Source organism: Abramis brama (genome assembly GCF_963993115.1).
Source record: "Abramis brama genome assembly, chromosome: 14".
Classification (NCBI taxonomy): Eukaryota; Metazoa; Chordata; class Actinopteri; order Cypriniformes; family Leuciscidae; genus Abramis; species Abramis brama.
The window spans coordinates 31099671-31117475 of record NC_139976.1 but is presented as its reverse complement, the minus strand read 5'-3'; the positions used below and the strand labels follow the sequence as shown (position 1 = coordinate 31117475).

At 37.5% G+C, this 17805-nt stretch overlaps 1 protein-coding gene across 4 annotated transcripts in view; it reads right to left on the bottom strand.

Annotated features, from left to right (window-relative positions):
- exoc6 (exocyst complex component 6) overlaps positions 1-17805 on the bottom strand; it is a 58144-nt gene that overhangs the window by 25740 nt on the left and 14599 nt on the right. For all 4 annotated transcript variants that reach the window (XM_084135958.1, XM_084135959.1, XM_084135960.1 and 1 more), the window contains exons 2-11: positions 14022-14193; positions 11909-11956; positions 11688-11778; positions 11179-11224; positions 9064-9268; positions 7976-8116; positions 6029-6097; positions 3620-3703; positions 3492-3538; positions 3265-3385 (exon numbers count right to left, since the gene is read on the bottom strand). In XM_084135958.1, the coding sequence (XP_083992084.1) occupies positions 3265-3385; positions 3492-3538; positions 3620-3703; positions 6029-6097; positions 7976-8116; positions 9064-9268; positions 11179-11224; positions 11688-11778; positions 11909-11956; positions 14022-14193 (1024 nt within the window). The remainder of the gene's footprint in view (positions 1-3264; positions 3386-3491; positions 3539-3619; positions 3704-6028; positions 6098-7975; positions 8117-9063; positions 9269-11178; positions 11225-11687; positions 11779-11908; positions 11957-14021; positions 14194-17805) is intronic.

Sequence of the window (17805 nt, the reverse complement as noted above, 5' to 3'; positions counted from 1 at the left end):
CCCAGGCAGGGGAGTGATGACTGACAGGGTTAGTGAATGTCTGAGCACACAGACCTTCCCACCCACTGCTGTGTGAAACCACACGGCACCGGGCAGCACCATTCCCCAAAACAGCAGCACAGATGATCTGGAAAAATCCTTGAGAATCTGCTTTTGGATTTTTCCATGTGTTCACACTCATGAAACACATTTCATTATCATTAAAAAAAACTATTCAAGCTATAACCATAGAAACGTGTTGCTGCCCCAGTTTTTGGCGATCTAACGCAGTTCTCAGTCCATGGAAGTTTGATTCCACCACACAATAAAAAATGAATATGAGTTTATATCTCACAATTCAGACTTTTTTTTTCTCACAACTGCAAGTTTATACGTTACAACTGCAAGTTACTTGTAGCAATTGTGACATTTGACTCAGAAATCTGAAGTTTGCATCTCTGACTTTTTGTTTTGGAATTCTATGTTTACATCTTGCAATTCTGACATTTTTCCCTCAGATTTCTGAGTTTGTCTCGCAATTTTGTCTTGGAATTCTGAGTTTACGTCTCACAATTTTGACTTTTTGTCTTGGAATTTTGAGTTTACATCTGGCAATTCTCACTTTTTTTCCTCAGAAGTCTTAGTTTACATCTCACAATTTTGGCTTTTTGCCCCTAAGAATTCGGAGTTTAGGTCTCGCAATTTTCACTTTTTGTCTTGGAATTCTGATTTACATCTTGCAATTCTTACTTTATTTCCCTCAGAATTCTGAGTTTATACTTGCAATTTTTCACTTTTATTCCCCCTCAGACTTCTAAGTTTACATCTCACAATTTTTACTTTTTGTCTTGGAATTCTAAGTTTACATTTCGCAATTCTCACTTTTTTTCCTCAGAAGTCTAAGTTTAGGTCTCAGTTTTTTTTTTTCACCATAAAAAAAAAAAAAGTTCTGGCTTTTTTTCTCGCAGTTGCAAGTTTATGTTGCAATTCTGAGATTTCTTCTCAGAAGTTTAAATCCCATGGCGGAAAAAAAGCCTCCATACAATCAATTACTGATGAGTGTTTTTAAGTAGTTAATGATTCACAGTAAACTGCAGATGTGAGTTTGTCCTAACGCTATGAGATACACCATACGCCTGGCATCTTCAGCATTCGCAAAGATCTCCAGAGCTTTTAACCATGAGCCAGACGAGCCTCTTCCAGGTTGGTGGGGTTTGATAATGAGGGTGGTTGTACAGGAGCTGCAGGTTTGATTTACAGCCCCTTGCACTAGTGTGATTCTCTTGTTAAACATTTAGATAGGGCGCAGTGGCCTGCCTCTCAGACGTGGGGAGTGAGTGCGTAAATCACACGGTTAAATAAGCACTGGTCAAGCTGCAACACACGGCGTCACTCCACACTTCAGGACATGATGTACTTCATTGACAAAGCATGTGAACATGAACACAAAAACACACACATGCAAATATGTCCCTGAAAGAGGAACTAAACAAAGACCTTAGAAATGGACAAAGTCAAGCAAATGTTTTTATAGAGAGTTATATCTCATCAATTGTCACACAATGTTGCTTCAAGAAAACAACCATATTCAGGCATTTCCTCATGACATACACATTTTAAACATGAAACCATATTTTCTAAACTTACAAATTTTGTTGTAATTTAAAAAAAGAAAATGCCTTTTTGATTGTATAAATGCAGCCTGACCAGTGAGTTACACACTCTAGGTTCCCACACATTTGGACCAGTGACTCTAAGACCTTTGCAGTCATTAATTATGACTTTAAAACATTTTTATAGAGGTTTCTGGGGCTTTAATTTTGCACGGCAGGAATCAATTCTTGGAATTAATAGATTTAAATGACTGTACAAGCATCTCCAAAAACGATCTATTTTTTCTTTTAGGCAGCTCAGGAGCTAAGAGGGCTTTAGTCGTGTCTTTCAGTGAAGTTTATTTTCAAAACAAGGCATTTGGAATGATAATTGGAAGCATTTCCTGGTGAGCCCTTTCAGTGGCCATCCATTCAATCTGATCTAATGGAGAGGTCAGTTGGGCCTAATGAGGACAGATTGCAACAATAACAGCAGATTAACTGTGAATATTCTAAACTGCTGGGGCTGAGAGTGTGTTTGGAGGGCCAGTCAGTTGTAAATCAGTGAGGGATTATGCAAATACCCTGCGGCTGGAGCTCACAGCCTGAGTCCTGTGGCCCGAACAAAGGGGTCAAGCCTGCTCTCTCCCACTGCTAGCTAACTTTCAATCACAAAAAAAGAGACTCGGGCCAGAGTACGGCAGAAAGAGAGAGATTGAGAGAGGGTGGGGGGTGTCAAATCCTTACATGAGACTCCTTAGTGCATCCCCCGCATACTCAGACTCATTCGAGACTAGTGTTGTCAGAAGTACCAGTACTTCGGTACCAAGTTGATACTTAAAGGGATAGTTTACCCCAAAATTTTAATTAATCAATTACTTACACTTATGTTGTTCCAAACCCATTAGACTTTTGTTCATCTTCTGAACACAAATGAAGTTATTTTAATGAAATCTGAGAGATTTTTGTCCCTCCGTTGACAGTCCACGAAACAACTACTTTGACATCTAAAACAATTAATAAAGAGAACGTAAAACTAATCCATATGAATTGAGCGGATTAGTCCAAATTTTCTGAAGAGAATCAATTGCTTTATATGATTAATAGGTTGAATTTAGGCTTTTATTCACATATAAACATTCATCAACTCACACAACGTTTAAGCTTCTGCAAGAACTAATGAAGTTTGTTCTTGTGTGTCAAACCATTTCGGGTGAGCTTCTGTTTATGTTCGCTGATCAATGTTTGGAATAAAAGCCTAAATTCAATCTCTTCAGAAAATTCAAATGTCTTTATGAACTTTTTGAAGCATCAAAGTGGTAGTTGCACAGACTGTCAATGGAGGGACAGAAAGCTGTCAGATTTCATCAAAAAGATCTTCATTTGTGTTCTAAAGTTGAACGAAAGTCTCACGGGTGACTGAATTTTCATTTTTGGGTGAACTATCCCTTTAAGTCTTGCAGTGTAAATGCAGTAGACCAGCCATGTGTTCTGTTACCTGTAATGTGTTTCTCTTTGTTTTTCATTTTATTAATTTTTCATTTGATGTCTTAGTTGAACGATATTTGAAGGCTACAATAATGCATGATTTACGGTACCGAAATTGATACCAATAACTTACTGGTATTGGTACCGACTACTGAAATGTTGGTATCGTGACAATAGTCAAGACGAGTGTGTGTGCAGGACTCACAGAGTGTGTGCGGAGCACTGCGATGATTTTGGACAGGGCCATGTTCCACAGCTCATCTGTGAAGGCTCTGGTCACCAGACCTTGTGTGGCGTGTAAAATGTGATCTTCCACCACAAAGAACCTGCAGAGCATGATGGGAGTGGGCATTACATGGTGTAAATCAACTTTGTACATAAAAAATGAACACACTGCCCTGCACTTAACAAATAAATCCAGATTTTACTTACCCAACAATCTGATTAAAGTACTTTCTGTAGCCCTCCACTGTTTCATGCTGGAGGAGAAAAACATACAATTACAACATATAAAAACAAATAAAATTGACGGGATTGTTTAAAGAGCAAAGAATACTAACCATGTTAGATTGAGGCTGCAGTACTAGTCTTGCTTGTTTTTTTCTTTGCTTCCTATAGTAATTTTCAAACGTTTCTCTGTCTCCCTAAAAAAAGAATATGGCATTAGAGTGGGTTTAAATAACAAATTATTATCCATCTACTTCATTTATACAAGAGCACTTGCACGGCATGTAATTGTGCATTTTACCCGTTACTTGTAGCACGTTTCACGGCACTTTCTAAGTGAAATGTCCAGTGACTGGCGCTAAATACCGTGTTCAGTTTTCTCAGAAACAGTTAAAACGTGACTGCGGCAACATTGGTTTGTTATACATATCATGTCCAGTGAGTGGTGCAAAAAAATGTATTGTGCTTTATCATATTTGAAATGAACATACCCTGTACGCTAATTCCTACCCTAAACCTAACCGATAGTGTTAACAAAAGCAAACGTGAGGGGGGAAAACACATTTGCTGAACCAATCATGCCACTTTAGCTTGCTTCTACAATGCTTTGAGCTCTTTCTCGAGTGTTGTGACTCATGTTTCATGGGACTCGTACCTGAGCGCTCTGCATCGCAAGTGAGTTAACGGGCAAGAAAAGCCATACATACGGAATTGGTTATGTGATGCAAATATCAAACTGTATCAATGTACAAATGATGCACTGTGGTTAAGTTATTTGAGGTCATAACAGAGTATTACACAGGAACTGCATTGAAATCAGTCTTTATTTATCGATTATTTGTCCAGTAATCATAATTGATTTATCGGTAAGCCCCGCCCCCCTTAGTTACTGTTGCTATCTCGGACAAACAAACGGAGTTTCTAACTGTCTTACAATGACAGCTGTCAGTGTGAAAACCTTGTCCCAAATTTTGGACACGGAAGGACCATCTCTCTTTGAGGAGCATTCAAGTGGGACTTAAATATGCCATGGAGGGATATATAAAATATTTTTAAATAAATATGGTAGGTAACAAGATTAATTTGGAAGCGAGCGTTTACAGATCACAACGCAAGCGGGAGAAGCCTCATGTCACGGTCGCAGATGGCTGTTTTTGAGCCATCAGGTGTTTTTGACCTACTGTACATGACGTGAGAACAGTAAGCTATTAAGGTTTGTACGTTAGCATTGACTCACTAACTTTAATTATAACTTAATGAGAGTATGACAACCAGAAAATTAAACGTTTTCATCTTCATTGGGATTGGGATTGAATCCTTAGGGAACCAGGTTACTGCGCTCACATCATTGATATTATAAATAAACCGGGGTTCAGTCGTATTGCGCAGATAATTGGTCCGTTCGTGCAAATCTTATCACACTTTTAAAAATCGCTGGTGAACGCGGACCCAGTACAGTGATTCAGTACAACCCATGCCCATCCTCTCAGGATACCTGGAATCAGTGTTGCAAGTACCCCAGGCATATTGTTTTACAATTTTTGTTGCAAAAACACCATAAAACCGATGAGAGCTTCGGATCTTCCAATGTTTCTCTATGTGCTGAAACCTAAAGATGTCCAATTTCCGGTCCCCGTGCAACTGATATTCAACTGCCATTGGCTCATCTGCGTTCCAGGGGAGGGGCTTACCAATAGGTCACTTGTGCAAAAAGGAATAGTTGTTTTGCTGCCTCTAGTGGTCATTTTATCTGGAAACTGGATTGAATTGTATGTATAGTTAAGTTTTTGTGGTTTATCAGGCAGAGTCAAATATATATCCAACGAGCATAGGTTGGTTTAAACATACAATCCCTCTGAATGTTAAGCACCTGTGCCCCCTTTCTCTCTCTGTGTGGCTGAAGAGTGGCCCTCAGCCCCTGCCAGCGCTTGTGAGCTCTCGGGTAGCACAGCGGTCAAAAGCGCTCGTGTTCTCATTAACTGAACCATTGAGGGGAAAGCGCTCGACTCATCCTACGCCCAGTGAATGCACCACAGTTTGTGCACAATCTGAATGCCAAAGCGAAGAACTTTTTCACTGCTTTGTTTTTATGGCGAAAAGGGGGTTACTGCCCGGTCAATCCCATTAGATGCTGCAGTCTGACCCCTTTTGTTGGTGTGCTGATGGACTCTGGATTAGTTCTGACCAGATGAGCGATGGCACCAAGCGCTAACAAACTCGATTTCACCTCTCTATAGTTTGCGTTTGGTTTAAGGCAAAAATAATATTGATGGCATGACTGTCAAAACTCTGGAAATCCCTTTGCTTATTTAAGCCATTAATGTTTGAGGAGCCACTTGGGAGAAAGCATTTCAGTGAAAACGCACTGTCAACTCAAAGGCTGTGCGCCTATTAGAAAAAGATCAACAGGAATGTTTCTCAATAAAACAAATTTCATAACATGTTATGAGATGGGCTGTTGTTTTATTGGTTGTTCACTGTGTGCACTGTGTGTCTGTAGTGAAGGAGACTCTGGGAATTACCAAAACAGTGTAGATGTGAAGACATCGGTAGACTGGTGAAAAATCCACCAGATCCTGCGCCGTCAAGACCTTAAAAAGAAAACGAACAAGGTTCAAGGAACATTTCTTGACCTGAGTGGCTTTGCTGGCAATAGATACCACTAAACAATGAAGCTTCAAGTACGTCTTAAATTGATCAAACAACATATACAAAAACAAAATATTCCTTTAATAACAGGTCCTGTTAAAGGCATAGCAGTTCATTTATGAAACAGATTGCAGTTTACACCTCGAACTTGAAATAAATGTGTCTCCAGTGAAAGATTATATATTTTCATTCAAATTTTGATACTCGCACATAGACTATTTATGTCGAATACACTGTCCGGCCCAAAAAAGATGTGTAGCTTTTCATTTCTTAAACAACCATGTAGGAAATGTAGGCAGAGTCAAATATATATTGACTCTTGCATTGTCAATACAACATATTGACCAAAAATGTATGCACCCCATGATGGAAAAACATCACAGCAATTGTTTCCATCAAGAGGTTCATCAATTTTTAGTCAAGATCATGTATTGACAATGCAAGGGTCAAGCACTCTGTAAAGTCTAATCCAGCACATCCCAAAGACTGTCAATGAATTTAAGGTCTGGACTCAGAGGTGCCAATTCATGTGTGAAAATGATTTTTCATGCTCCCTCTGAACCATTCTTTCACAGTTTGAACATGATGAATCTTGACATTGCCATCCTGGAATATGGCCATGATGTTTCTTCCTACATGGTTGTTTAAGAAATGAAAAGCATCAATAAGGGTTTAAAAGAACTGTTGCAAAACAATTAACATGCTAGAAACATAATAATCACTGCAATAATGATCCAACCATAGACTCTTAAGCATTTGCCTATTTAAATCCAAACAGCGATTTTCTCTTTTTTGGCCGTGCAGTGTATCATTTTTGTGATGAAATTTGGACATTTTCCCCTGAAATCTGGATGCTGATGCCAGATATTAAACAGAGCCAGGTATAGTGCTTTAAAGGTCCCGTATTATGCCCCTTTTCACAAGATGTAAAATAAGTCTCTGATGTCCCCAGAGTGTGTATGTGAAGTTTCAGCTCAAAATACCCAACAGATCATTTTTTACAGCATGTTTAAATTGTCATTTTTTGGGGCACAGAAAAACGCGCTGTTTTAGTGTGTGCCCTTTAAATGCAAATAAGCTGCTGCTGGACGACCCAGGGGGCGGAGCTTCATGAGCTCACGCTCAGTCTCTCAGGACAATTTCATCTCACGGAATGATGATCAGAAACTCTCAGTAGCGGTGTTCATTTCGAGTCGGACAATAATGCCTACAGAGTCAGAGTGCTGTATAGAGATGGAACCGGTATAGTTTAGTACGGTTAATTACGGTTATTATAACGTATTTGTCATCTGCTTGTATGTATCCATTATTTATTAATAGCCTATAAGTCTGCTGTTTCGGACCAGGTCCGAATGATGATCAAACATATACTGATGAGTTTAATAAAGTTTATTGTACATCACACAAAAGATGAAGCGTCAGTTTTACTTCAGAAAATCACCATAAGAGCTGAGTAAACACAGTAAGTTATAAGAAGTGCGCAAGTACATAAACGAATTTCGGTAGAGTTGAGGGAGCATTCCTGTGGGCGGAGGTTAGTCAAAAAACTGTTCTAGTGACGTCATTAAAGAAGGAAGTAGAGGGATGTAGTCCAAACGGGCCGTTCGATGTAGGCGACTTCTGTTAAATAAAATATCTCGCTTGGCATTGAACTTTGAGCTTTATAATTTTACAGATATTATTTATACTCTAACAACAACATTACACACTAACTAAAGTTTGAAACATGGGATCACGAAGAACGGGACCTTTAAAAAAAAGAACATTCATTTGGGACACAATGATGCTACTCTTCCTCAAAAAGTGACTGTACATCATACCTCCTCATCCATCTCCTCTTCCTCCGCTGCCTCTGGGCTCAGGCCGTTGTGATGGAGGGGTGCTCGGCCGTTCAGAGGTTTGGCACAGCTCAGAGTGTCCTGCTTCTGCACCGTACTATTAAACGTACGGTGCTGCTGAGCCTGTGAGAACAGGGTGACGGAGAGAAGACCAACAGTAACTTCAACAGCCTACAATGCCAGTCACGTCATATGTATTGAACTAGCGACTCACAACTTTAGATTTCTATTAGCTACATGTGCGACAAATTTAGTACACCTTTCAAAACCTAGTTAGGTGTCTACATAGACAGCATTTTAAAGCATCACGGTTTTGCTCAGGCTGTTTCTGAGGTAGGCAGAATCAACATGCTAAAGTCAAGCTCTACTGAAATCAATCAAGTCTAATCTCCTATGCACTTTGCGTGATATGTAGACGCACATATGTAGATGTACAGTTACGTTAGATTCTTGAAAGAATCTTAAGTCGGTAACCAGTCGAGAACCAGTTCGAAATGAACCGAAAGATCCAGAGGATAACCTTGAAAAACTTCAGTCAGAACCAGATCAATCTGTTCCTTTTTGTCGGACATGACCAAAAAGCAGACTTATTTTGTACGCTTTATTATGATCTGTCGCGTTCTCTTTTTGCAAGCAGAAGCTCCGATTGGCTTCTTCTTTTTTTAAACAAGTGATTCCCCGGAGGTTTGAGATTTAGCATGCTCCATGTCAACTTTTCTCACTCATTGTGACAACTAACCTCTGCCACTCCCACACCATAAACGCTTTAAAGTAGTCGGAGCAACTTTTCTCTATTTACGGATATGACGAGACAAGCACAGACGAGTGACGCAAGTATGCAATTTCGCACAAAAAGCATTCCGCCAGGTCTATAATATAAACACTTATAACAGGCTTACCATAGTGAATCAGGGGAAATCAAGTCACATTTCGGAAGAAAAGTTGATGGTGTATTAACTCGTCATTTAAATTTTGTTAATTTTGGGAGGAAAAAGTTACATAGTACGGCTTTTATAAAGTAGGCAAATAAAATAAAATTTTAAATTTAAAAACTTTTTAAAAAATCCCACCTGTCTCATTGCGGTTTCACCAATCTTGTCCGAGTGTTTTCGGATACTTTCCAAGAAGTCTTTCAGGTCGGACATGGAGATGTCCTTAATCTCTTCTCGGAGTTTAGGAAGTGTCTCAGCCATAATTTGGCAGAACCTGTACTTGCTCACTCTGGGAATATAAATGTTTTCTAGCTGCTCCATGGTTTTCAATGCAGAGTAGTATCTGAAATGAAAAAAAGTCATGTCAGTCACCACTTTACTAGTCCATAAAACCCCTTAAAATCAATGATATTTCTATATGATAACAGCTAATTTATATATATATATATATATATATATATATATATACACATTGCACACACATAACTGGTTGTGTAAAATAAGCACATAACTTCATATAAAATACGAATATAAAATAGGGCCCTGAATCTAATCAAACTGAAATGTTTGAGGTATTGGTAAATACTGTATCACTGGCTAAGAGAGAATCGATGTCAGATCATATCATGATGAAACACCCATAATCCAGAAAATCTTTAATATTATTTGTCAAGAGTTTTTATAGTTAACTAAAGACCATTAATGGCTATTAAACCATTTTGCAACTTTGCTGTATTAATATAAAGTGTCTGGGTATCACAGGTGGGCGTTTATCAGCATTGCACAACAACACTACCACAACAAACTTTGGGAAGACTAGACCAATAACTGAAGCTATCGCATCAAATAGCTGCAGAAAAAAAGTGTATAAATGCTAAAGAAGTTTATTAAAAGCTTGTGTTCTTACTAGCCTGTGCTCTCCACATGCATTTCTTTCTTTCTTTTTTACTTGTATTAATTAAGCGTGGAGGCCAAATATTCCATCTAGGAGGTCTTTTTCCAAATATATCTACACCAAACTATTTATGTTTTCAGAGTATATGCAACATGGACTCAAATATAACAGTTTTGCACAATGTATGAATATGCCTGTCCATATTCAACGTATTAATACGTTTATTAACTTGTACAGCCAGTGCCTCTGAATGCTCCCTGACCTCACCGCTCTGAAGTGCGCGTGCGTCCGTGTGGAAGGCCAAAGTGGCGCCCTTCCCAGCGAGTGTTACATGTGAACTGCGAAAGAATCCCTGCCTGATTAGACCATGTCCCAGCCTAGTCATTAGCGCGCAGTGGCGACACAGATTAATGGAAAAAAACATTGCGCTAATTGCCTCAATTTGGAGGATGCCTGTCATGGGCCTGCCGGTACAGGACAGTGCTGTGAAGAAGGGCACACACAAGGTCAATTGTCTTTGCGTTTGAATAGTTTATTTATTCATGATGTGTTATGACTGACTAGGTACACATTAATGGACAAAAAGGGTCATTATTTTCAAGTTCAATGTGACCTTACATTCATCCCTTCTTTCCAGGAGAAAAGATCGAACACTTCTTCATGAAAGGGGTTTGAATGCATTCTTAGCAGAATAATAATAGTTCAATTGATTTATTTTTTTTCATGAGAACACTGGCACTTTCCACACACTCCTTCTATTAGCCAAAGGCACAAATATCATGTTCTATGAAATGAAAACTATTAGATATCTTAGATCAATTACTATTTTACATAAAATTATAACTTTTATATTACATACACAACATGAAAAGTAGATCACTTTAAACAATGAATGAAGTTTAAATGTCTGCTCAATTCATTATAGAAATCATTTTTTTGTTATTTTAATAGCCAAATCACATATTATTTCATTGCTTTAGGTGCTACCATCACATGACTTTCACCCTTTCTAATTATGTATTTTTCTAAAATTTTACACTAATTGTAGTTTTGACTACATTCATCAAGCTCATTCATTCAGTTATTATGACAGATATTACATGGTCATGAGTATAATTATATAGTATAAATATTAATGCTAGAACATCAAATCATTCAAATAATAGTTTTAAACTGCAAACCTCAAACTTAAAAGCTCATATAATATTTAGTTGGACATCATGAGGTGGATGAAAAACACTGTCTGAAGGTTCAGCACCTTTTGCTGAACTCCATTTTGAAGAGTTTCAAACCTATTTCATCACATTAATGACTATGACTGATTAGCAATAAAGATAAAAATTAATTAGTAATGTTACCTTTTTGATTCAAGCTGCTCCTTCAATTTGCTGTACATTTCCAGGACTGTAGAAATGTAAATAAAAGAGGATAATATAGAGGGGAAAAAAACACTGTATTAGAAGAAATCAAACTGAAACATTTTGTTCATTCGGTGAATTGAAACCACTTCCTAAGTTTCTTTCATTGCTTTTCGAAAGACACGGACTAAAGAAACCACAACCTAACTTAATTTATCTACAGCATCATCCAACAGGTTAGTTTGATAAAACCACTGTAACAACAGAGCATCAAATTCTCTTTCTGTCGGTCCTAACAGTTTATTCTATAAATTTTTAAGTCAGAGAGACAGTAAGACATAAACACAGAGCACTGTTTAATGAGGACCTGGACTCGTTACTGTAATAAGAAACCTGGGAACATTCTTGATTGTTTTTACTCGTCTTTTGATGAAATCTCTAGAGTGTTTGCAAGCCATACGGCGAGATCTTAACGAACGCCTTTCGGTTACGCGAACGAGCCGTCTCACCGGGAATGCAGAGCTGCAGTTTTTCCACCGTGGTGGCCATGTTCCTCTGCTGAACCCGGCAGCGGATGACCTCCTCCGTTTGGGCCGTCACCTTACATAAGGGAAGGTCAAAGAGTGTGAAGCCCTCTCAATTAACGAGACAGTTCTCTCTGCTCTATTGTCTGATAATCGACATTCTTTTCTAACGGCAGACATGCTAACAAAGCCAGACTGTGCCATACCTCCCGTCCGGCGTCTTGAAGTCTTCGATTGGTGTCACTCACTTGGCCCTTAAAACATAATATCACTTTTGTTAGACAAATAAGCCCACAATTCCCTGTTGTAACTGCTCACCCTTGTAATCAGATCATACTTCATGAGGAGTCAAGAACAAAGCCATGCAAATTCAAATTAAATGTGCAGCGGGAACTTGAACTTTTGGTCGGTAGGGAGCTTTTATGGCCGGTAATCACTTCTGACAGCCCTTTCTAACAGATTCTGTGACAAACTTCTCAATTTTACTTGGGATTTTTGAACTTTGGTTGTTCCTCTGGCTCTGTCAAACAATTCAAATCAATGACCCAATTGACCATTGGTCCCTTGTTGGTAACTTCAATGAGCTCTATGTGCCATTCATTGTCTGGGACAAAATGCGGATAGCATTTTCTGGTAATTAAACATTCATTTTTTTCTTCTTCTTTTTTTCGGCTGAACACAAACGCTGGGTGGCTGATTAACATCAAATGTGAAGACCTCCACACCACTGCGCCAGTATAGTGCCCCAGGTGCAGGGACCGCACGGCCGCAGACTTTCCCACATATTAAGTCTCATTAGGTCATCGTAATAAGGAACCGCTTTTTGAGTTTATTTAAAATCTCTTTTATTCGCGAACAAAGGGGGCCAACGACCGCATTGATGCCGTATGTGCTCTCTTGTTATCTGAATATGCTTTATATAATTTGGGTCTAATTACGAGGATTGGTGAGCCACTCCTGTGCCGTTTGGTCACCATATTTCACTCTGGGAAGTGGAAAGGGAGCTAAAGAGAATTGGCGTGCGATTCCAGTGCGAGGTCTGGAGCGCGCTGCTGAACCTAATGAACGCGCAATGACCGATCCGTCGTGGATGAAAGCTAGACACTATGGGCGTCTCTGCATCCAATGGGAGATTGTGGAAACCAACAAAAAACAGCACAATAAATATAAAAATTCAATTGTGCAACAAACTTTGTTCTGGAGAATGGTGCTTAACCTTTCTTAATACAATTTCAAGGCAACATAATTGTCTACTGTATGCTCTACTGTAGAAGAATTTATGTTCTCCATTTATGTTCTCCATTTTAAAGGCTAATGCTGTCTAAACATGGATTTGAAATGAAATACCCCTCTCTATGGGCAAAATACCCCAAAGTACTTTATAACAACATTATGCACAAACAATATTGCAAAATAATTGCCTTACGTCAGTAAAAATCATTATGTTTTTTTTTTTACATTGTTTTTCCACTAAATGAACATAAGGAATAATATTTCATTTCTTAGCCTATTATTTTCTTTAGTACACTACCGTTCAACAGTTTGGGGTCAGTAAGACGTTTTAAAAATATTTTTAGTCTTATTCAGCAAAGACACGTTAAATTGATCAAAAAGTGACAGTAAAGACATTTATAATTTTACAAAAGATTTCTATTTCAAATAAAAGCTATTCTTTTGAACTCTATATTCATCAAAGAATCGCAGTGAATTAACATATTAGAATGATTTCTGAAGGATCATGTGACATTGGAGTAATGATACTAAATATCCTCAAATACATTTATTTAAAATTGTATTATTTCAAAATATTCCAGGTTTTACTGTATTTTTCATGAAAGAAAATGCATTCTTGTCAAGCATAAGAGACTTATTTCAAAAACATTTAAAAATTCTTACCGACCCCAAACTTTTGAACAGTGGTGTATTTGTACCATTTTAAAAATACAAATTAATAATAAGTAATATTATCTACATATATTTCTTATTACAACATTTTTAGTGTGTAAAAAATGCCACAAGAACTAACAAAGCATTTTGAGCTGATTCTATGGAACTTAATAAAAAGCTTTTCAACAGGATTTAAAATCAGAGCAACATCAGAAAAAATCAGTTTAAATAGTTGTGGTTATTCTAGCTATCACCAGCTCTGTTTAGTATAATGGTATATTTTCCAGTACCATGATTTTACCATCTGAAACTATTATAATACCATGGTATTGTCACAATATATAGCAGGGAAAAATGTATTATTTCTCAATAATAATGAATAGCTTATATTTTCTAATCCCTGATATAAATTTGATCATGATTTCCACCTACCATCAGTTTCTCAGCATCCGCTCGGACTTTCAGCAGTTCTGTGATGGCGTCCACGAATCCCTGATGATGGAAGTTGCACATTTTCTCAATCTCTCGGTCATGGTTGCGTATTCTGGCATCAAGTTTCTCCATAAACCTCTTGTGTGCGTTGGGCTGATCATCGTAAACGGATCTATAAAACAAACATCAAATTAATACATTAAACTGTTTCAAACAACAAAGAAATCTTCATTAAAGATACACCGAAGTGTCCCAGAATTCTACATGAATGAAGAGAGATGTGTCATCAACATTAATACACTTTCACAGTTTTTCATGGAGAAGCACTCAACTTTTATTTATAAAGCACTTTCAAAACCATTTGAATGGACCAAAGTGCTGTGCATAAATAGTAAATAACTCTAAAATACATAGAAACATAAAATAACATCAAAACATGACACCAAGAAAATCATACAACCAATCACTCACAGTTCTCAGACCTAATCAAACGGTAAAAATATCCATGCTTGATGAGGATTTTAAAGATAATGGCAACACACATTTCAGAAAACATTTCAGAAAATGTAAAACGCCTATTATTTTAATGTGATTAAAGGGTGAGAAACACACTTGGCGCTGATGTCCATATCTTGTGTTTCCCCTTCAGATAACACACACTTCTCCTTCAGTACTCTGCAGGTGGTGTTCTCAGTCTCAGAGCATGTGTGTATCAGTAGCTGTGGTAGTGTGTGTACAGCAGGGAGAGCTGGCGAAGTGAGGCCAACAGATGGGCCGCTTCTTCAGTGTGCTGTGAGATCACAGAGTGTTTTGCCCTCCTCACTGCTCCAGATGGCCAAGAGAGCCATCTCTCTCAGTGAAGAAGAAGAACAGAATATTCCAAGATGATTCAGGGTCTTCTCACTTCCTGACACAGACGGGAAGTGTGAAGGGATCTGACATTGCACAAGTGCTGCATGAATTCTCATTTACAATTAATGTGAGACAGTGAACAGACCATTTTATTTGTTTCAAAGCAAAACAGAATGTTCAAAACGCACATTCAAAATGTACTCTCTTTTTTTGGGACTTATTACCCATTAGTGATTGATTGTGTGGTATAATTTGCGTGTATAATTATATCACACAATATAATTGATTGTGTGACAAAAGTGGTATAAAATGCCATGGTATTACCATGATTCATAACCCAAAGGGGGCTGTAACACATTATTAGAGGATCCATGAAAAATCTGAGAGAGAGAAAAAATGATTTCTTCTATAAATGTATATCAGACCTTCTATCTATATAAGATATTAATTAAATATGTTAAAGACAATATTTTAACAAAGTCCTTTGGTACACTGCAGGTTTATTACAGTTAACTAAAACAACAACACAAACTATAAAAAAAACATTTGTTACCTGAAATAAAATAAATGTTATATAAAATAAAACAACAATTACTTTATTTTAGATAATTGCCAATGCAACATCTCATTCTCTTTTAGTTAAACTCGATGTACTAAAATAGACGAAAACAATAAAAGTTATAGACCTAAAAAAAAACTAATAAAAAAGACAACGAAATTACTAAAACTTGAACTAAAATTAAAAATGCAAAATATAAAATGAAAAAATAATTTTAAATATACATACATATAAACTATAATAGTATTTAAATGATCCTAAAATAACACATTCATTTAAATGTTTTTTTTTTATTTTGACATATATTTTATACATGAGAAAATGTAGCTGCCTTTAGAGATGGGGCTGGATGGTGGATGCATGAATAGTTCTCCAAGTGCGCCACCCAGTGTGCAACAAGGGAACGATGCATAAACAAACCAGCACTGAACATGACACTGTTACTCATCACAAGTGACAGAAGTGATGTACACATGTAATAAGTAATAAAGATGACCTTAAAACACTAAAATTCATTAATATACTGCCATGCATTAAATAGACCCAACAATATGACAGTCCCAACAACATTCAGAAGGGGAACGTGTTTTTATACTTCGGAGAAGTATATAATACACCACAAACTCATTGCGGTCAATTTTTGACAATTTCAATGAATAATTGAATTAAGCAATTAAAATGATATCCCTATCATGTGTGCATAAAATAAAATACATTAGTTTTCTTGTCTTTATCAAACGCCCATTCAATTAAATTTTCAATTCACATTTATTTGTATAGCGCTTTTCACAATACACATCGTTTCAAAGAAACTTTACAGAAAGTGCATGGGTCTACATTACATTTTAGAGTGATCTGTTATCAGAGATGATTGTGTCCAAGTTATACATTTCAGAAATGTACATATATATCACACAGTTAGCTAACAATGTATTAATTTAACAGCGTATTAATTAAGGGCAGAAACAATGAGCTCATGGAGGTAAAGAATACATTTTGTGAACAAATGTTTAAGATTACGGTGTCACTGCCACATTCCGTCCAGCACACCTTTCTTTCCTCCCTAAAAGCCCAGCCAAATAAGTGAGTGTTGTAAAATGCAGTCTCCTGCTGCTAAACTATGGAACGTGTTTGATATTAAACAGTGGTATTAAAAGCGCATTAAGCCACAAAAGAGACACTAGCTGATTTTCCATTACCCTTCAAATTGCGCAAATTGAAATTGCGAATTGAAAATAGGCCCAATGGAAACACGTCAATTTTGTAAAAACTATTATATATATCGCAAAAAAGTTTTTACGCTCACATGAGGTGGTTTTCCAGGCAATTCGAAAAAACAATATTTCGCAAAACTACAATAGAAAAAAAATTCCCCCGCATTTACAGGTCACCTGGCCTACGTAAAAGTCGATCTTTCTTTCTACTGGATTCTAAAAAACAAAGAAATGCCACAATTTATCAAGACCTCGAACAGATAGGAGGGAGAAACACCTCATACGTTGCCGCTCCCAAGCTTTCCTTGTCATTAATACTTGGATAACACACCTACGTCTCCTTCGATTAAAAATAATGGCTAGAGCAGTGGCTGTGATATACTTAAACCTACTAACATCCGTTGCCATGATTTTTAGTATGACTTATCACGAGAGAGAATAAAATTATGCTTTAGTCGCATAACAACGCTTAATGGAAACGCAATAGTTCATTTCACAATAGTTTTTTATCGACATTTAAAAAATATCGCAAAAGTTTAGCACAAATCTGTGATGGAAACTGCTACTGTTCCCCAGGCGGCTTTCTGTGTGAACGCTCTGAGACGGAGCCGAATGCGGATAAGCAAATGGGCTTTGTATAAGCGAGTAGAGATATAACACTGTGGGTTATATCTTAAATAAGCGTACACAGTTGTGTGTAACATTATATTGAATCTGTGCATTCGCTCTTAAAGTGACAGCAGCCTAATACCTGATGCACTCTGTCATTAAAGGGATACTACACCTCTGGAAAGATGAATGTGTATTTAAAATGGGTCATTTATGTAGAAGAAATGTGAAATTATTTTTAAATTTGGAGCTTTCTAGACTGAGAAAAGCCAGAAAATGTATTTTTGGCTTATGTGGATGAAAGACAACAACTCCCAGAATGCACTTGCTTCACTGCCCTAGGAAGCCACTCCCAAGCCACACCTACCGGTAAGAGAGCGCAGTAGTTAAACACAAAGTCTAGGCTACTAATGAGTCTCCGTGACAAGTCTGCCCGGGATTTCGAGATCGCCCAAAATGTCCGGGATTCGGCTTTTGCGTTCTACAGTCGGCATTTATTATGTTTACTGTGGCGAGCAGGACGAGATCGGTGTCGTGATTATTGATGAGC